The sequence below is a fragment of the Rhineura floridana genome, chromosome 2, assembly GCF_030035675.1.
Source record: "Rhineura floridana isolate rRhiFlo1 chromosome 2, rRhiFlo1.hap2, whole genome shotgun sequence".
In the NCBI taxonomy this organism is placed as follows: Eukaryota; Metazoa; Chordata; class Lepidosauria; order Squamata; family Rhineuridae; genus Rhineura; species Rhineura floridana.
This window is the reverse complement of record NC_084481.1, coordinates 77,704,997-77,726,467: the sequence shown is the minus strand read 5'-3', so window position 1 is coordinate 77,726,467 and position 21,471 is coordinate 77,704,997. Positions and strand designations below refer to the sequence as shown.

General features: G+C 42.4%; 1 protein-coding gene across 1 annotated transcript in view; it reads right to left on the bottom strand.

Moving 5' to 3' along the window:
* Positions 1-21,471, bottom strand: part of MARCO (macrophage receptor with collagenous structure) — a 54,041-nt gene that overhangs the window by 12,248 nt on the left and 20,322 nt on the right. The window contains 10 exon segments of the mRNA XM_061612707.1: positions 852-905; positions 993-1,085; positions 2,742-2,777; positions 4,968-5,075; positions 10,498-10,605; positions 12,528-12,572; positions 12,674-12,727; positions 14,195-14,227; positions 14,331-14,393; positions 19,215-19,268. Coding sequence (XP_061468691.1) covers positions 852-905; positions 993-1,085; positions 2,742-2,777; positions 4,968-5,075; positions 10,498-10,605; positions 12,528-12,572; positions 12,674-12,727; positions 14,195-14,227; positions 14,331-14,393; positions 19,215-19,268 — 648 coding nt within the window.

Below are 21,471 nucleotides of genomic sequence, written 5' to 3'. Positions count from 1 at the left end.
AAAATTTTCATAAGTGCAAATTTCAAGGGATGGCTGTGTTTCAGTAAGTGCAAATTTGACATATTCGGCTTAAATGTGAATTGAATCTAATTTCTCGCCTGTCCCTAGTGTGTGGTATTTGGGCATGGCTAAAGGAAGAAGACCATACATACGATCTCATACCCAGTTTGTGCATGTGACCCCTGGTTGGACATGTGGCCCCTGGAGGAGTTTCCACGAGGCAATCAGTAGCTGCCAGCATGGTGGGGCAGTGGGGCAGAACTGCCCCCCCGGATAGCAAGATCACTATCACTTATCTGGATGTTGCAGGGTGACAGGGGAGGTCAGGGTTGTGCAGGCACATCAGCAGAGCCAATCTGGCACTCCTGCTGGTGTGCCTGTGCAGTCCTGACCTCACTGCTGCCCTGCCCTGTCCCTGCCCTGTCTATCACGCTGGCTGCTCCTGGAGGCAACAAGGTTCTCGGGCCAACCCCAGTTACCCATCCCTGCAACAGTGACAGCCACAAAGAGGGATTTATGCATACTGGGTTGCCTTACATCACTGTTTCACACAATGCATTGATGAGAACAGGGTATCAGCCATGTAGATGAGGGCTCTTTGGAAGCATTTGCCTAAACTAAAGCAACAGTAACAATCCAGAGTCTGCCAGGACTCATTAGTCTATGATTCTATAATAACTAGTAAGGGTACCATATACTTGATTAAGTATTGGTGCAAAGGATTTCCATGAGTTGGCTGCTCACATGTCGATCTGGAAATGCAGCCATTATCCTTGGCTTATGGTATCTCACATCTCTCTGAATAAGATGTGTTTTGCTCACACACTGAGCTTATACATTTCCATTTTTACCTGGATCTCCTGTGTAACCCTTTTCCCCTTGATCGCCTTTTACTCCTGGTAACCCTGAAAGATGAAAAAGGAAGTACATGTCAGAAACCCCTTGGAAAGCAATATTTCAGCAGATTAAGAAACACATGTCTATTTATGTACCTGCAAGGTTACTTGCTTCTCCTTTCTGTCCTTTGTCCCCTTTTGGGCCTTTTGGACCAGGATTTCCTGGTGGTCCAATCATACCAGCGACACCTTGTAAGTGAACCAAAGAATGTTGATCATAGTCAGAATGATACAGGAATTGCAACAAAGCAGTGAAGGGCTTGTCATATTTGGTGAATGAGGGAAGGCTTAGAAGGTGGAGGATTCCAGGTCAGTGGCCAAGCATCTGCCTTGAATGCAGGAAGTCCCAAGTTCAATCCCCAGTATCTCTAGGTAGGGCTGGGAATGTCCCCTTTCTGAAACCCTAAGAGCTGCTGCCAGTCACTGAAGATAATGCTGAGCTAGATAAACCAATGGGTCTGGTACACTGTAAGACAGCTTTGTATGTTCCTCATCTTTTTAAAAGTGTAGGACAAAACACCACTAGAGTGCAGATGGAAAGATCTGTCCATTTTGGTTTTCTCCGTTTCTCATTTTTCCAATCTGAAATTCAATCCTCTACATTTCTGCCGGAATTAGTGTGTTTTTAAAAACATCCTCATGGAAGTTCTTCAGGATTTTAGGGTGAATTTCTGCTAATAAACACATTTTTCTGTGCAGTTTTAACTAATGTACACATGTTTGCCATATATATATATATATATATATATATATATATTCATTTTTATGCACACTTTCCCCTAATATATGCATTTTTACAAACATTGATTGGTTGGAGAACTGCACTGTGAAATTCAGAGAAGTGCAAATTTCAAAGGATGGCTATGTATCAGTTCTCATATTGTTTCAGTAAGTGAGAATTCAATAGATTCGGTGTTAAATGAAAACTGAATTAAATTTCTCCACCATCACATGGCAATTGTTCTGCCATAGACACATCTCTCTTAAATGCTGGTGCTTTAGTTCATCTTCAGTCATTTCACACCAGTGTTCAGTTGATTTGTTATCATTTTCACTTATGTAAATAGCAACGAATTTAAGCTACAAATCTATGAAGTAGCAGAGCAGTTGTTAGAATGGGTAAGGCCTGAGAGATTCAGAATTCATTTTTACAATTAAGTTGAAGCAGAACTCATTGATCAGCTTGGGGAAAACAAAAGCCTTTTAACGATTGTAGAAGCATCTGTTAATCAGGCAATGACAGCTGATCAGCATTTACTTTTTGTTGTTGAAGTGTTACCAAAAAAGAAGTCCTGAACTACTTGCCCGCAAATCCATCAAACAAGAACACCCAACCTAGCAGTATTGCACAAGATAAGCTAGCTGTATTGCAGTTTTCCTTAGGACCCCCCCCCCGCTAGAACTTAACCATTTCAATGAAGATTTGTCCTTGTTAACCATTCTTAGAAGTTAAGTAAGTCCAAGCTGATAAAATCTGCAGCAATTACTACTAAAATCCTAAGCATGTTCGTTCAGAAATAAGTTCCACTGAGATCAATGGGTCTTAGTTCCTAATATGTGTTTATAGAATTGCAATCCTTACTTTTACTTATGGGTAAGCCCCACTGAACACAGTGTGATACTTACTTTTCAGTAAACATCCATAAGATAGAGACATATGCCAGGTTACAAGTGGTGAAATTCCTATTAACTGTGCAATCCTATGCATATCTACTCAGAAGTAAGGTACTCTCTCCCAGATAAGTGTGTATACAGTTGCAGCCTAAATCAACCCTTAAAAGAAACACATAAACAAGTAAGACGGGTGTGCATATGTGAAATTGTATTTTTTCCATCATAATGTACCTGGTAATCCAATAAATCCTTGGGGACCATCCAAACCTGAAATAGAGCATAAATATGTTGCTACTGTATAGTGATGCTTGTCTTAGTGTCTTGCAGTTAGTTAAAAATGGCTAATAGAACATGAAGAAACATGAGAGTAGGAATGACAAATTACAGTATATAGAAATTATGCTTCCGTATAATAGAGTCCACTTTTTAAAATTATGCTTATAGTTAGCCTATATGAAGGAGATAATAGTGGTAGAATTAGGGGTGGGATACAGAAAGGAGCAAGCATATAGATTAGGACATCCAAATAGAATGGAATGCACCAGGGGGGCCCAAGCTTTCTGTGGCCAGGAACACATTTGGAAATCTGGTCATGGTCACCATAAAACGCCCATTTCAAAGAAGAAAAAATGGTGAGACTCAGAACCTATCCTTCAAAACAAATCACCTACAGACCCTCACAAAACAAATAAAACACAGACAAAAAGCCAGGAACCCCTCCCCGCAAACCAGGCAACCCTCCCAACCAAACAACATCCCAAAAGCTCATTTAAAAAAATAGGAGGGGCAGAAGGCCTTGGTGGGTGCCAAGTGGAGTGTCTGAGGGCACCAGAGTGTCCATGAGCACTATGTTGGAGACCCCAGGCATACATGGTAATGATGATTAAGGTGGAAGAATGTAACAAAAAGTAAATAAAGTCATAGTAAGTAATCTGGAAAAACAGTAGAAACAGCCACCTGAAGTTTCAATATAATACAAAAACAGGAAAGCAGCAGCTGACATGTGCCTTTATACTGTGACAAACAGTATATCCAATTGTATTATATATTTAAAGCAGTATCATGCCATGACTTTAGGCAGTTGTGCCTTCCTCCAAAGAATCCTGTGAACTGTCGTTTGTAAAGGACACTGAGAGTTGTTAGGAGACCCCTATTCCCCTCACAGAACTATAATTCCCAGAGTTCCCTGGGAAGAGGGATTATCAAACCACTCTGAGAAATATAGCACTGTGAGGGGAATAAAGGTTTCCCAACAACTCTCTGCATCCTTAAAAAACTACAGGTCCTGGGATTATTTGGGGGAAGCCATGACTATTTAAGGTGGTATAGTACTGCTTTAATATAGGCTGCCTTCAGACATGGGGCTTATTGCATTAGTTTAAAATGGTAGCGCTTCTGTCCCAATTTCTAAAATTCCTTTCACACTGCAGTACCTGTTGTGTTAAGGAGCAGTAGATTTTTCAGCCGATACACCGGCATTTCACGCAACTGTCTTTCACACAGCTGTAGTGAATATCTTGGTTTTGTCCCTCACCCATTATACACAAGCACAATGTAGTTCCCCACTGTGTAGAAGGTCTAAGATCTGTCCTATGCTGGAATACTAGTGCAATTTCATCAGGACAAAAACGTGCACGCCTAAAGGATGCAAAGACACTGCATGCTGAGATGCCTGTCATGTGAATGGCTGCGGCTAGCAAAAAACTTGCAATTTTATGGGTTCTTCCCAACCTTCTAAATATATTATTTCTGGTATTATTTATCATGGAAATTAGCGCTAAAGTTGCATTATATTCCACTAGAATTCCAGAACTAGTTTGTACATTGTGTGAAAGATCAAATATAATGTGCAAATTACCAGGTAAGAAATTGTCAGAATAATGGAATAAAGTGCAGTGTTAAAGCAGCCATATAGTGCAGATGAGGCCTATCACTGGACTCAAAGAAGATTCATACAAACATGCAGAAGGAAGAAATATTCACATTTGCCAGGTCCAGGTAAGCCATAGTTTGGTTTACTGCGTCCTGCGAACCAGGCCTTAGAATATCTGTCTATTTTTACTCTTAGAGTGTCAGAAGCCAGACATGATAATCCCAGGTTATACTCTTCCCTTACATGCTTCTCATACAGTTTCTGGGACTAGCACTGAAAGGATTAAGATTTAGGGACTGATGGGCTTTGCTTGCCTGGTTTATGGCATATCTGGAGCATACATTTAAATCTCACCCAACACACATTTAAAGTACATGACCTCCCGAAAAGAATCCTAGGAACTGTGGTTTCTTCTTCACAGAGCTACAACTTCCTTGTACCCTTAACAAACTACAAATCCTATGATTCTTTAGGGAAGTCATGTACTTTAAATGTGCCTTGAATGTGCTTTGAATGTATGCTGTAAGGCTAGTCTCAAGCCTAAGCATGTCAGATGTGGTTTAGGTTTCATATTTTCCACTCACCTTGGAGGCCTCGTTCTCCCCGTTCACCCTTCTCTCCTGGAAGACCATCTAGTCCTCTTGGGCCCATATCACCCTTTTCACCAGTTGCTCCTTGGAGCCCTGGAAGACCTGTATAACAAGTCTGAACTCATTTTAGATGCTAAATCTGCAGTAGGGATAGAAAGATCTGTCAATTTCAGTTCTCTCTGTTTCTTATTTTAATCTTAAATTTGGTTGTCCACATTTCTGCAGCAATTTGTGATTTAAAAAAAAAATCCTCATGAAATCATGAAAATCAAGAAACATGAAAATTATTCAGCATTTCAGTGCAAATTTCTCCTAATAATTACATTTTATAGACAGTTTTGACTAATGTACACATTTTTACAATCAATTTCTCATCATACAATTCATTTTTGTACGTTATTTTCATTCAGATATTCATTTTTGTGCACACTTCCCCCTATCATATCCATTTTTGTAAACATTATTTGGCTGGCCAACTGCATTGCAAAATGCGAATAAGTGTGAATTTCGAAGGATGGCTGTGTTTTGATTCTCATATTGTTTTGGAAAATGTGAATTTGATAAATTAGACTTGAAATATGAATTAAATCAAATTTCTTCCCGATCCCTAGTCTGCTGGCAGGGATTTGTCCATTTTTTAAATCTTTTGTGTAATGCCTAGTTTGATTTTATGTGTAATAATAATATTGATATGATTAATATCCATTTCACTGGTCGTTTATGTGGCCGGTTGGCACAGGCTTTGTGCTGATGGTGAATCTGCATATTTTTTTTATTCTGGGGTCAAAATGCTGACATGACAAATTTTCATGAGAATGACACACTGTGAATATAGACTGTAGTTTTAGGCCAACAATTTAAAGAAGGTCCTGCAATTATCTACATCCATGAGAGTAGTACACAGTAGATTTGGTTAGAGCCTTAGACTAGGACCTGGGAGACCAGGGTTCAAATCTCCACTCAGCCATGAAGCTCACTGGGTGACCTTGGTCCATCAGAGTCTCTTTGCATAACCTACCTCATAGGGTTGTTGTGAGGATAAAATGGGGAGAGGGCGAAGCATGTACACCATCTTGAGCTCTTTGGAGGAAAGGTGGAATATAAATGTAACAAATAAATAAATAAATTTGAATCAAAGGTAAAAGGAAGATTCTAAAAGGCTTATGTTTTTGGTTCTGTGTTGGTACGTACCATGAGAAGACTACTTTCAGCGTAAAGTTGCTTTTAGCTGAAATTCTGTACATCACATGCATATATTTTTATATGAGTTTTCAGTGCAGAAATGAAAGCATCATCATCTGATATTTTTGCCAAAGTATTTGTGATAAGAATACAATTAGAGTGGCCATGCATCCAACTTTACAAAGGACAGTCCTCTATTTCATTCATTTATTTTCGCATTTATGCTCAAGCTTTCCGTCAAGGAGCTCAAGGTGGCATAGAAACATGGTTCTCCCCCTCTCCATGTTATCCTCTGAGGTAGGTTAGGGTGCAAGGCAGTGACTGTGAGCTTCATGGCCAAGTGGGGATTTGAGTCCTAGTCTCCCAGGTCAAGGCCCAACCTCCTATCTTGCCCAAGACCAATTTCAAGCTTTAAAATGTGGTGGTGTCTTGAAGTTACCCATCAATACAGAGCAAACTGAGCAGGCACACAGGTCACTTGCTCACTTTCTTTGCCACTATGGTGAGATGCATTGCATTTCTGTTTCAATTATAGTAATCATTCCTAAATTTGCATCTATATATATAAGTTAGCTTAGAGAGCCAGTGTGGTGTAGTGGTTAAGGTGTTGGACTATGACCTGGGAAACCAGGGTTCAAATCCCCACAGCCATGAAGCTCACTGGGTGACCTTGCGCCAGTCACTGCCTCTCACCCTCAGAGGAACGCAATGGTAAACCCCCTCTGAATACCGCTTACCATGAAAACCCTATTCATAGGGTCGCCCTAAGTTGGGATCGACTTGAAGGCAGTCCATTTTCCATATAAGTTAGCTTATGCCAATGTTATGGAGATCTATGTCATCTCTATTGCCCCCCTTTTTTGATGATGCCTGTGGCCACCCTAAACAGGACTGGAGAGGGCAGGGTTATGAAATATTTGAAACATAATTGTCCTTTTTTATTCATACAATTAATTTTGAAAGGTGTTTAACAGTGACATAAGAATGTAAATAATGTTTCAAAGTACAACAGAAACACTCAAAACTTACAAGGTATATGATTCATTAGATTTCTTACTGGCCTTTCACCATAAAGTCTCAGGGTACAACAATGTAAAAATGTTGCTAAAACGAACATTAAAACTCTTGATACCTTCTCCTGCAACCACGCAAGATTTTGAACAAGCAGGGGACCACTCACTGATTTAACATGGCTTTAGTTTGTAGAGCTTCTGTAAGAGACCAAGTCACTATTTTGTTGCTCAGGGACTGTCAGCTGGGCTGGCCTTAGGAGTGGGCGAGCTGGGCGGTCATCCAGGGTGCTCAGCTGGGGGGGGGCACCAAGCTGAGCTCAGTGGCTGTGTTTTTTTGATTTACTGTTTTCAGTGAGATCGGGTGACAAAAAGCAAGCGTCCGTAATCTTCCCCCCCCCCCAGGTTCTACAGATTGTTTGGGTACTAACTACAAAATGCACCCAACAATTCTTCGTACACATATGCATACGCATGAGTCCTTGTAAGGGGCAGCAGCAGGGGCCCCAACATCACACACCAAGCCCCATAAACCTTCCGGGTGGCCCTGCAAAGCTGACCATGGGAGTGGGGACACCAAAGGCACTCCTCACCCAATGTGCTATTTATCCTAAGTCCGGCCCTGACTGTCAGGAACCCTGAGGGTTGGACTCAGGAAACTCTGGAGCTTTATTTTGCTGTCTTAATCTAAGTGATGTGCTGCCTGAAGTGACAAGGCAGAAGGCTCCCTGGGCTATGAACAGGTAGGACTTAGGTTTTGCATGGTCAGTAACATGAAACATAAGGCCCTCCTTTCAGTGTGTGCATATGTGTGTGTTTTACACTGTTTCTGCCTTTCTCCTTCTCTCAGTCAGATTACAAGAAGCAAGGACTCCGGTGGAAGAAGGAATTTGGACAGATAAAGCTTGTTATATGGCAAAGGTCATCAATCCATTTGGACCAGTGGGCACATTTTGTATTTTGATTAAGTACCATCGACATCCATCACAAAATGGTTACCGTGGGGGCATGGCATAACATAAAATGGCTGCTGTGGGGGCAGCCCTGTAGCCAGCCTTCCTTGTTAAGTGGGACACCACATTTCTAGGTGCATGGGCGGGAGGCACCAGCCAATCTCTCCCCTCAATTGTGGAGATAGTGTGAGGGCCAGGCCGGAGGAAGGAAAAGGCAGTGACCTTCCCGCTCACTCCTCCTCCATCCGAAGAGTGTGTTAACTTACATGAATGAAGTTTAATCTGTTGAACTGTCTCACCCTTTTTTGAGAGCTGCCCAGGAATACCAGACTCAAAAGCTTGAGTGTGCCTATAGCTACAGTCCCCTTTCACCTGTGGTCTGTGCCTGTGTTTTGATTCTTCATGAACTGAATTACTTTGGTAATGACAGTGAGCTCCTGAGCTTGGCTTTGATGTTGTATTAGAGATCTCAGTTTTAGATTCCACCCAAAAAACAAACCTGTCCATACTACAAGTTTAGGGAACGGCAAAGAGAAAATAACTACTTTAGAGTGTGTTTGTTAACTCCTTGAAAATCCCTACTTCTAATCTTGTTCCTGACCTTTAGATTTTCTTTCTTGTGGGACAATTGAGGGAAAACTTTGCCCCCAGCCTGCCCCGGGCCCCAGCACATGCACACACGCACACTCCACCTACCTACCTTTCCTTTGGTGAATGCTGCCCACGCTGTGCACGCATGCCTGCCATCAACCAAGATGGTGACTGAGGGTTCCCTAAGGGGCTTATGCCTCCACCACCATCTTGGTTGAGTCACCATCTTGGTTGATGGCACGCATGCATGCTACATGCACGCATCCCTGCCATCAACCAAGATGGCGGCAGGGGCATTAGCCCCTTAGCGAAACCTCAGCCACCATCTTGGTTGACGGCAGGCTTGCGTCCACAGCACAACCAGCATTTACATCAAGGGAGAGGTAGGTGGGGCTTGCAGGCGGGCATCGCGGGCCTGCACAGCAGTAGGGGGGGGGGTGCCTGGGAGCTCCATCTCATAATCTGTGGCAGGGTCAGGAGGCAACGCTGCCATGGATCACGGAAGGGAGCACTACCCATCCACCCTAAGGAGGGGCCCTCGGCCAGGGCCTGACCTGGCCACCCTCTGGCGCCAGCCCTGGTTGTCTGTATGTTTTGCCTCATATCTCAGGTTCTAGAAATGCTAGAAGCTTCCTGTTTAAAAATGAAATCTGGGGAGTTATGGTTCATCCCAGGGGCAACAAAGAAAGCCTCCATGCAGAATGTGAAAAGCTGTGCATGCTGAAATGTCTTATTCTGCACAACTACTGAAGATAAAGAGGGTCTTCAAGTGTCCTTGGTGCAGGAGGGAGAACTGATCTGGGCCCCTACAAAGCTTCCCTTCAACAAATTGGTTCAGTCATCTGATACAGATGAAGAAGTCATTGTGACCTGTGCTCAGTTACTCAGTAGACCATACCGAACAGATCTGAACTATAGGGTGGTACTGTTTGAATTGTTTCAGCTTTTGTTACAATTAAAAAGGACACAGGACTGTATGACATCCATGGCAAAAGCTGCACATTGATTGTCTTGGACCAAATTTTTGCCAAAGGCCAGGGAACTCTGAGGAATGCTCACTTGCATCCCCACATTGGTTCCATCTGGTTGGCATACCTTCAGTACACAAACTGGTAAAGCGTGGATGGGTATGTCATGCTTCCTTGATATCTGAGTTTACTGAGGTTATTCCACACCCGGAATAAAGACTTGACAAGAAAGAACTGGTTAAAAGGCTGTATTTATAAAAATTATCAAAATTATGACTATGACTATTATTAAATGTATATCCCACCCTTCATCCTCCCAAACGGAGCCCAGGGCAGCAAACAATGGTAAAAAACCCTTTAAAAAGGAAGATTGTGTCAGTCAAGCTAACAGGCAGGTAAAATATGCACAGGCAGGTAAAAAAAACCTGCCTCCTACTAAGGACCAAAGCTCCCGGGATCAACTCCAGCACCCAGGATAGCATGATGGGAGGCAAATAGCATCTTCCTATAAAAGGAAGCTATGGGTGTGTGACCTGACAGGTGCCAGCCACCCCAGCATTCAGCAGGTGGGATAATGACAAGCCCAGAGAACACCAAGCCAAGCAGCCCCTCAACCCAGCTAACCATAAGAGGAGGTTAGTGAAGCCCTCCCCCTCAACATGCATTAGGATGCTGACCATACTCTAAGTCACTTATCTGCCTGCATGATGAATATCCTTGGCGGATTTTGAACAAGGTTTTCCACTTTAATTTAATTCAGAGACTAACTAAAAAATGGGTTAGCATATGAGCTACTGAAAATCATAGACATGAGTCTTACCTTGAGGTCCTCTGTCTCCCATTTGCCCTTTTGTTCCTGGTTCACCTTTTAGCCCAGCAGGCCCAAGATCCCCTTTAGATCCCTTTTCACCATCACGTCCAATTAAACCTGGATTTTAAACACACTCTGTTTTATGACTGACTGATTGATTTGTTTTAATGGGCTCACTTTAAAGTAGCACAAGAGCTGAAGCCCTATAATTCTTTTTCTAGAGTAGTAGTCCCACTAACTGCTATGGGGACTAGTATGCTATAAGTGCTTCCAAGACTTAAGTTAATTCTGGCCATGTATTTTACACAATGTTTGCAACTGTCACAAGTTATATCATTGTCAGAAACTTATATCACATGCCAATTCTTTTCATGACACATGAATGCTGTAGATTGATGAAATGGGCTTGCTTGCAATTACCTTATTATGGCATGATCAGACCACTGATTGTCAGAAGCTAGTGTTTTATTGGGTCATCACTAGGGATGGAAAGATCTGTCAATTTTGGTTATCTCAGTTCCTCATTTTTCCAATCTTAAATTCAGTACTCCACATTTCTGCTGCAATTTATGATTTTTTTGAAAAAATCCTCATGAAAATTCTCCAGCATCTTAGTGTGAATTTCTCCTAATAACACATTTTTGTAGGCAGTTTTGACTAATGTACATACTATTGCAAACCATTTTTGTCATATAATGCATGTTTGTATGTTATGTTCATGCATATATTCATTTTTTATGCACACTGCCTTTTTGGAAACATGGTTTGGTTGCTGTACTGCGTTGTGAAATTTGAATAAGTGTAAATTTCACAGGATTGCTGTGTTTCGTTTCCCATATTGTTGTGGAAGTGCAGATTTGATATATTCAGCTTGAAATGTGAACTAAATTGAATTTCTCACCCATCCCTAATCATCACATAGCCATTGGGGTTATCATGTGCTAGTCTAGTCATCTGAAATTTTCATTGTTCATTTTCAGAGTCGTTGCTTTTTCAACATGAATCCGCCCTCAGAGCAGAACTGCTAGCTGGATGGTTATAAATGTGCCTTACAGGCTTTTAGCTTGGTCTGAATTCTTGAAAAATGGGCATTCTCAGCTTACATACATTTGGATGAATTTACACATGAAAGGTAGATCTAGCAATTTCCATGAAGCCTGGAAGCTGAAGAGGACTTATATGTTCAGAGACAATAATAACCACCTCTGATTATCAAAGGTGAAGACAAACAACTGGGGATATCTATCACTTTCCTGCCTAGCCTGTGAACTTTCTAGGGACATCTGACTGGCTACAGTCAGAATGCTGGAAACAGAATGCTGGGGTAGGTAGACTTTTGGTCTGATCCAAAAAGGTTCTTATGTACATAAACAAAATAGGGTGGTGGTGTTACTTTAAGAGAAAGCAGTAAGAGGGACATATTCTGCAACTGGATAGATTGGTGTAAATTAGCCTTCCCCCAACCTGTTGCCCTCCAGATGTTTTGTACTACAACTCCCTTCAGCCCCAGCCAGCATGACTAAATGACCAGGGATGATGGGGACTACAGTGCAAAATATCTGGAGGGCACCAAGTTGGGAGAAGCCAATGCAAATCAAGATCAAGTACATGATGTTGGGCTACAACAGAGACGGAGAACCTTTGGCCCTCCAGATGTTGCTGAACTACAGCTCCCATCTATCCTAGCAAGCCAACGGCCGGGGTGATGGGCGTTGTAGTTCAGCAACATCTGGAGGGCCAAAGGTTCCTCACACCTGGGCTATAACATCCACTGTCTCTGACCACTAGCCATACTGGCTAGGACTGATGGGAGTTGTAGTCCAACAACACTTAGTCCAACAACAGGGATGTTGGCTATCCCTGATCTAGACTGTTGCCATAATACTGGTTCAATTACTCTGGAAGTAACAGTGGAGTGATGTAAAGAAGATCTTCCTGTACATATAAAATTGTGTAGAATGCTGCTGACATCTATATCTATCTATCTATCTATAGATGTCAGCAGCATATATATAGCAAGCCAATGAAAGATACATTACCTGGCAGTCCTTGCTCTCCTTTTGATCCCTTTGGTCCCTCGATTCCTGAAATCAAAATACAGAAAAATAATTAACAATAAAGGGCAAGAGGCAAAGCAACTTCACCTGCTTGTCAGCATTTGCTTCTACAAATCTTATTTTGTTACCTGTTTCACCCTTCTCTCCCTGGGCACCTGCAAGTCCTCTCATCCCTGGAACTCCTAAAATATAAATGAAGACATTAAGGCTGCAATTCTGTCCATGCTTGCCTGGAAGTAAGTCTCATTAAACTCAGTGGGATTCACTTGTATGAGTAACATGCTTAGGATTGTACTGTAAGGCTGCAATTTTATGAACAGTTACCTGTGAGCAAAGCCCACTCACTAAAGTGGGATTTTATTACAAATAAACAGAGCTTGGAAAAGTTACTTTTTTGAACTACATCAGCCCAATCCAGTGGCCATGCTGGCTGGGGCTGATGGGAGTTGTAGTTTAAAAAAGTAACTTTTCCAAGCTCTGCAAATAAATATACACAAAAATGGGGTGCACACGGATATAATACATGAAGACGGTTCCCAAATATCACTAAGGATGTGTAGCTACATAAACACGCATCTGGAACCCTATGGAGAGAAACATAGATGGGGAAAGGAAAGCACCACATTTTCTTGTTTTTCCCCCTCCAAACCACCCCTCCCAAAGTCCCTTCTTTAGAAGATGGGGTCCTGTTTAGAACTTAAAATCTTTATCCAGAGGGAGGAGCGGGCGAGTAGTTCCTTTCTTTTTTCTGCCAAACTCAAAGGACCTTGCCCCTCTACTCTCTTTTGATGTTGCTGGAGCATTTAGGAAATACAGATATTCATTTTAAAATGTATGTCCCTTTTAGGCCACATGCCACCAATCCATTTATAGCACAAAAAAATGTAGTTTTTCTCAGTCTGGAACTGTTCGTGCTCATTCTCAACATGCTGCTTTTAATCTAGATTGATTCTAGATCCTGCCATCCACAAGGCCATCGAGTCCAACCCCCTGCTCAATGCAGGAATCCAAATCAAAGCATTCCCGACAGATGGCTGTCCAGCTGCCTCTTGAATGCCTACTTGATATGTGCTTGAAAACCCACTGCTTGATTAGATTATCCATGCCTCTTCCTCCCTGCACATGCCCCAGCTGAAGGAAGAGAAGGAAGTGGTGAGTCTGATCTTGGTATATGCCCACCCACAATGTTATTGGGCAGCTGTGGATATGCCCCCCATTGCTGGGACTGCTTATATCTGTTTTCATCTGTTTTCAAGTAGACACACTGGTAACGCAGAATCAATCTGCAATGAGCTTTTATTTTCAAAATGAAGCCAGTTTCTCAAGAAGCACATTTCAGGAACAAAAAATGTGCAATAGAACTGGATTGTGTGCAGACCATGTAGGGGAATAAAGTGCTTGGTCTCCATTGATTATAAATTAAAATGTTATGTGTATGTAGCCTTACACACAAGGCTCACAAAGGGGCTATATCTGTTACTTGGACACAGAACAACCACTCATATCTTTGGACAATTCCTGCCATAGACCAAGCATAAAAATTATATGACATCATGGCACACAGCCTCAGAATAAGTGTGGGAGGAACTGAAGGGAATTGCCCAATATTTACATGTATTATAGTGACAGAAGGGGGCAGACAAAATTACCATTTTCTCCTTTTAGTCCAGGAAATCCTGTACCTGAAAAACACAACACCATATTTGTTTTTTAAATTGGTTGTTCAAGAATTCCAACCCCCCCCCCATACACTTGAAGATTTGGGATTCCATATTAATTGCTTACCCTTTGGCCCTGGCTCTCCTTTGCTTCCTCTTAAGCCAATATCTCCTTTTTTGCCTTTAATTCCTGAAAGATGTCCAAAGCACATGTGTTTGTTGCAACTCTTCTCTGATGTACTTATTGGAAATGGCTGAAGTTCCAGTGTTCACTATGCTAACTTAATCAAAACCATAAGTTAGCCACATAATTTCATGGGCTTTGCATTCAACCTCATCTGCTGCTTGCCTGCCTATGCAATAGATTAGATGTCATTATCATTCCACTGTATTTGAATATGGTAATTTTCATATTGAAAAGTCAGAGCACCCTAGCGAAGGAGCCTGCTCCACGAGCTAGAGGGAGCCCCAGCTGACGAAGCGTCAAGGCGAGTTAAGCAGCAGAGCGAGTTCGGCAGCAGGGCGAGGAGGCCAGGGCCCCCCACTCTGCCTGTCTGTTCCCTGACCTCAACTAAACCGCAGTCTCCAACCCATTGACGTAATAAACCTTAAACAAAACTATGCAGGTAAGAAGCCAGCAGGGGTGTGGGGGCTTTCCAGTGTTTTGCACCGCCTGCAGCATGTACGACTATCTGCCTGTTGGACAGAAGTCGTGGGTGTGCTCTCGGTGCAATGAGCTCCTGGCTCTCCGGGAACGACTTCATTTCCTTGAGGCCAAGGTGGCGGACCTGGAAAAGCTGAGAGAGGCAGAGAGGTGTGTGGAGGAGGCCTTCAGGGACGTTATAGCTGTGTCCCACTCCAACGATGATAGCTCTCCTGCTATCATGGACAACGATGGTCTCGGGGAAGGAGAGCATCCAGCTGAGGAAGAGGGAAAGGATCCCTTAGAAGGGACCCATTCCTTGGGGGATGAGCAGCTATCCTCTCGTGCCGAGGATATATCTCCAGGGGGTGGAGGGATCCTTGTAGTGGGTGATTCGATCATTAGGAACATAGACAGTGGGGTGTGTGATGGGCGTGTAGACCACAAGGTGTTTTGCCTGCCTGGTGCGAAGGTTGCGGATATCGCCCGTCGTTTAGATAGTTTGGTAGACAGTGCTGGGAAGGAGTCAGTGGTCGTGGTGCATGTTGGCACCAACGACATGGGGAAATGCAGCCGTGAGGTCCTGGAAGCAAAATTTAGGTTGCTAGGTAGGATGCTGAAAGCCAGGACCTCCAAGGTGGCTTTCTCTGAAATGCTACTGGTTCCACACGCAGGACCAGCCAGACAGGCCCAGCTTTGCAGTCTCAATGCGTGGATGAGACAATGGTGTCAGGTGGAAGGCTTTGGATTTGTTAGGCACTGGGGAACATTTTGGGACAAGCCGGGCCTGTACAAAAGGGACGGGCTCCACTTGAACCAGAATGGAACCAGACTGCTGGCACTTAAAATTAAAAAGGTGGCAGAGCAGCTTTTAAACTGACTGAGGGGGGAAACCCGACAGGAGCTGAGAAAGGTCCGGTTCGGAATAAACCTCCCCCCTGGGATAAAAACCAAAGAAATGATGAAATTTTAAAAGGGGTAGGCCTAGAAGTAGGCATTGTGAGAGCAGGGGCACAGGATATCAATTCAGAAGAGCAAAATTACCACAGGCCTAACCACAAGTGCCAAAGACACTTGAAGAGAGACACTGCTTACAAGTGCCTGTACGCTAATGCTAGGAGCCTGCGAACCAACATGGGAGAACTGGAGTGCTTGGTCTTAGAGGAGAGCATTGATATAGTGAGCATAACCGAGACCTGGTGGAATGGAGAAAACCAGTGGGATACGGTTATCCCTGGATATAAACTATATCGGAAGGACAGGGAAGGACGTATTGGTGGCGGAGTCGCTCTATACGTGAAAGAAGGCATTGAATCCAGCAAGCTCGAAACCCCAAAAGAGGCAGACTCCTCCACAGAATCGTTGTGGGTGGTGATACCATGCCCCAGGAGGGACTTAATACTGGGAACGATCTATCGTCCCCCTGATCAAAATGCTCAGGGAGACCTTGAGATGAGATATGAAATTGAGGAAGCATCCAAACTAGGAAATGTGGTAGTAATGGGTGACTTCAACTACCCGGACATAGACTGGCCGCATATGTGTTCCAGTCATGACAAAGAAGCAAAGTTTCTAGATATTCTAAATGACTATTCCCTAGACCAGTTGGTCATGGAACCGACCAGAGGGACGGCAACCCTGGACTTAATCCTCAGTGGGGACCGGGACCTGGTGCGAGATGTAAGTGTTGTTGAACCAATTGGGAGCAGTGACCACAGTGTTATTAAATTAAACATACATGTAACTGGCCAATTGCCAAGAAAATCCAACACGGTCACATTTGACTTCAAAAGAGGAAACTTCACAAAAATGAGGGGATTGGTAAAAAGAAAGCTGAAAAACAAAGTCCAGAGGGTCACATCACTCGAAAATGCTTGGAAGTTGTTTAAAAACACTATATTAGAAGCTCAACTGGAGTGCATACCGCAGATCAGAAAAGGTACCGCCAGGGCCAAGAAGATGCCAGCATGGTTAACGAGCAAAGTCAAGGAAGCTCTTAGAGGCAAAAAGTCTTCCTTCAGAAAATGGAAGTCTTGTCCAAATGAAGAAAATAAAAAAGAACACAAACTCTGGCAAAAGAAATGCAAGAAGACAATAAGGGATGCTAAAAAAGAATTTGAGGAGCACATTGCTAAGAACATAAAAACCAACAACAAAAAATTCTATAAATACATTCAAAGCAGGAGACCATCTAGGGAGACAATTGGACCCTTGGATGATAAGGGAGTCAAAGGTGTACTAAAGAACGATAAGGAGATTGCAGAGAAGCTAAATGAATTCTTTGCATCTGTCTTCACAGTGGAAGATATAGGGCAGATCCCTGAACCTGAACTAACATTTGCAGGAAGGGATTCTGAGGAACTGAGACAAATAGTGGTAACGAGAGGTAATGGACAATATAAAAACTGACAAATCACCAGGCCCGGATGGCATCCACCTGAGAGTTCTCAAAGAACTCAAATGTGAAATTGCTGATCTGCTAACTAAAATATGTAACTTGTCCCTTGGGTCCTCCTCCGTGCCTGAGGACTGGAAAGTGGCAAATGTAATGCCAATCTTCAAAAAGGGATCCAGAGGGGATCCCGGAAATTACAGGCCAGTTAGCTTAACTTTTGTCCCTGGAAAACTGGTAGAAAGTATGATTAAAGCTAGATTAACTAAGCACATAGAAGAACAAGCCTTGCTGAAGCAGAGCCAGCATGGCTTCTGCAAGGGAAAGTCCTGTCTCAGTAACCTATTAGAATTCTTTGAGAGTGTCAACAAGCATATAGATAGAGGTGATCCAGTGGACATAGTGTACTTAGACTTTCAAAAAGCGTTTGACAAGGTACCTCACCAAAGGCTTCTGAGGAAGCTTAGCAGTCATGGAATAAGAGGAGAGGTCCTCTTGTGGATAAGAAATTGGTTAAGAAGCAGAAAGCAGAGAGTAGGAATAAACGGACAGTTCTCCCAATGGAGGGCTGTAGAAAGTGGAGTCCCTCAAGGATCGGTATTGGGACCTGTACTTTTCAACTTGTTCATTAATGACCTAGAATTAGGAGTGAGCAGTGAAGTGGCCAAGTTTGCTGATGACACTAAATTGTTCAGGGTTGTTAAAAAAAAAAAGGGATTGCGAAGAGCTCCAAAAAGACCTCTCCAAACTGAGTGAATGGGCAGAAAAATGGCAAATGCAATTCAATATAAACAAGTGTAAAATTATGCATATTGGAGCAAAAAATCTGAATTTCACATATACGCTCATGGGGTCTGAACTGGCGGTGACCGACCAGGAGAGAGACCTCGGGGTTGTAGTGGACAGCACGATGAAAATGTCGACCCAGTGTGCGGCAGCTGTGAAAAAGGCAAATTCCATGCTAGCGATAATTAGGAAAGGTATTGAAAATAAAACAGCCGATATCATAATGCCGTTGTATAAATCTATGGTGCGGCCGCATTTGGAATACTGTGTACAGTTCTGGTCGCCTCATCTCAAAAAGGATATTCTAGAGTTGGAAAAGGTTCAGAAGAGGGCAACCAGAATGATCAAGGGGATGGAGCGACTTCCTCACAAGGAAAGGTTGCAGCATTTGGGGCTTTTTAGTTTAGAGAAAAGGCGGGTCAGAGGAGACATGATAGAAGTATATAAAATTATGCATGGCATTGAGAAAGTGGATAGAGAAAAGTTCTTCTCCCTCTCTCATAATACTAGAACTCGTGGACATGCAAAGAAGCTGAATGTTGGAAGATTCAGGACAGACAAAAGGAAGTACTTCTTTACTCAGCGCATAGTTAAACTATGGAATTTGCTCCCACAAGACGCAGTAATGGCCACCAGCTTGGATGGCTTTAAAAGAAGATTAGACAAATTCATGGAGGACAGGGCTATCAATGGCTACTAGCCGTGATGGCTGTGCTGTGCCACCCTAGTCAGAGGCAGCATGCTTCTGAAAACCAGTTGCCGGAAGTCTCAGGAGGGGAGAGTGTTCTTGCACTCGGGTCCTGCTTGCGGGGTTCCCCCAGGCATCTGGTTGGCCACTGTGAGAACAGGATGCTAGACTAGATGGGCCACTGGCCTGATCCAGCAGGCTCTTCTTATGTTCTTAAGGATTGAGATTTCTCAGTCAGTCCATTCTGGTTCAGGCTATGGTTTAGAAGAACTAGCCTGGTTTGGAAGGTACCCTTAAACAGACCAGTTTCTTGGTTTGAATTATAATGTGAAACTGAAAGAAACTAGGATTTTCCAAAACAAGTGTGCAAGAGGAATAGGGAAAGATAGGGTGAGGAGAGAGTTTTGTGGCACACGTCTCATTCGGTTTATGGTTTATTTGACTGAGATTACATCTGGACCACGGTGTTACAAATTTAAACTGTAAGTGTATGAAAACTGACCATTACTGCCTTGGTCACCCTTCGTCCCTGGAACTCCTCTTTCTCCTTTGGAACCTAAGTGAAAAGAAAAGCCTTAATTTCAGAGATGCACAGAAAAGGAGAAAAATGCTTGGAAACCAAGTTAATATTATATATTAATTGATGAAGACAGATTTTTATGTAGCCTTCTAAGCAAAGGTTTCTAGGACAGTTTATTAGTTAAAATAAAATAATAAATTATTACTTTACAACTCAAATCAAATGCAACATCAGAAATAAAGCATAATTGTAAAAGCAGTACAGAAGCAGAGTAGAAGAGGTGAATGCCAACAAAAAAGATTTGTTGCTGTAAACTGCATTTGAATTAATTTCTGATGAAATAGAATGTTTAAGTTTACCTTCAGGAATGGCAAGAACAGATCAGTTACACTGTTCTTCAGTTTTGCCTCCCCAGATATTTTTGGACTACAGCTCCCATTATCCTTGATCATTGGCTAAGTTGGCTGGGGTATATGGAAATTGTTGTTGTTGTTGTTATGTGCCTTCAAGTCGATTACAACTTACAGTGACCCTATGAATCAGTGACCTCCAAGAGCATCTGTCATGAACCCCCTTGTTCAGATCTTGTAAGTTCAGGTCTGTGGCTTCCTTTATGGAATCAATCCATCTCTTGTTTGGCCTTCCTATTTTTCTACTCCCTTCTGTTTTTCCCTGCATTATTATATTTTCTAGTGAATCATGGCTTCTCATTATGTGTTCAAAGAATGATAACCTCAGTTTCATCATTTTAGCTTCTAGTGATAGTTCTGGTTTAATTTGTTCTAACACCCAATTATTTGTCTTTTTCACTGTCAATGGTATCAGCAAAGCTCTCCTCCAACACCACATTTCAAATGAGTTGATTTTTCTCTTATCCGCTTTTTTCACTGTCCAACTTTCACATCCATACATGGAAATAGGGAATACCATGGTCTGAATGATCCTGACTTTAGTGTTCAGTGATATATCTTTGCATTTGAGGACCTTTTCTAGTTCTCTCACAGCTGCCCTCCCCAGTCCTAGCCTTCTTCTGATTTCTTGACTATTGTCTCCATTTTGCTTAATGACTGTTCCATGGTATTGATAATCCTTGACAAGTTCAATGTCCTCATTGTCAACTGTAAAGTTAAATAAATCTTCTGTTGTCATTACTTTAGTTTTCTTGATGTTCAGCTGTAGTCCTGCTTTTGTGCTTTCCTCTTGAACTTTCATCAGCATTCATTTCAAATCACTACTGGTTTCTGCTAGTAGTATGTTATCATCTGCATATCTTCAATTATTGATATTTCTCCCTCTAATTTTCACACCTCCTTCATCTTGGTCCAATCCCGCTTTCCGTATGATATGTTCTGCGTACAGATTAAACAAATAGGGTGATAAAATGCACCCCTGTCTCACACCTTGGGAACCAATCGGTTTCTCCATATTCTGTCCTTACAGTAGCCTCTTGTCCAGAATATAGGTTGCGTATCAGGACAATCAGATGCTGTGGTGCCCCCACTTCTTTCAAAGCATTCCATAGTTTTTCATGATGTACACAGTCAAAGGCTTTGCTATAATCTATAAAGCACAGGGTGATTTTCTTCTGAAATGCCTTGGTCCATCCCATTATCCAACGTATGTTTGCAATATGATCTCTGGTGCCTCTTCCCTTTTTTTAATCCAGCTTGGACGTCTGGCATTTCTCGCTCCATATATGGTAAGAGCCTTTGTTGTAGAATCTTGAGCATTACTTTACTTGCATGGGATATTAAGGCAATAGTTCAATAATTATTGCATTCTCTGAGATCCCTTTTCTTTGGAATTGGGATGTATATGGAACACTTCCAGTCTGTGGGCCATTGCTTAGTTTTCCATATTTTTTTGACAATTTTTTGTCAAAATTTGGACAGATTCAGTCTTAAGTAGCTTGTAGCAACTCTATTGGTATGCCATCTGTTCCTGGTGATTTGTTTCTTCCAAGTATTTTAAGAGCAGCTTTCACCTCACATTCTAAAATTTCTGGTTCTTCATCATATGGGAGTTGTAGCCCAACAATATGTGGGGACCCAAGGTTGAAGAACAATGAGTTACAGGATGTGAAGCACTGTCCAGACATTTGTCTGAACATACATACAGGGGTGAGTGGGACTGCTGTACCAGTATATTGTTCCTGACACATGTCAAGATGTGCCTCTTTATCAATGGAATTTTTTCAATTATTTCTAATGGCTGTATTGATTCCTAAAGGGCTACTGGA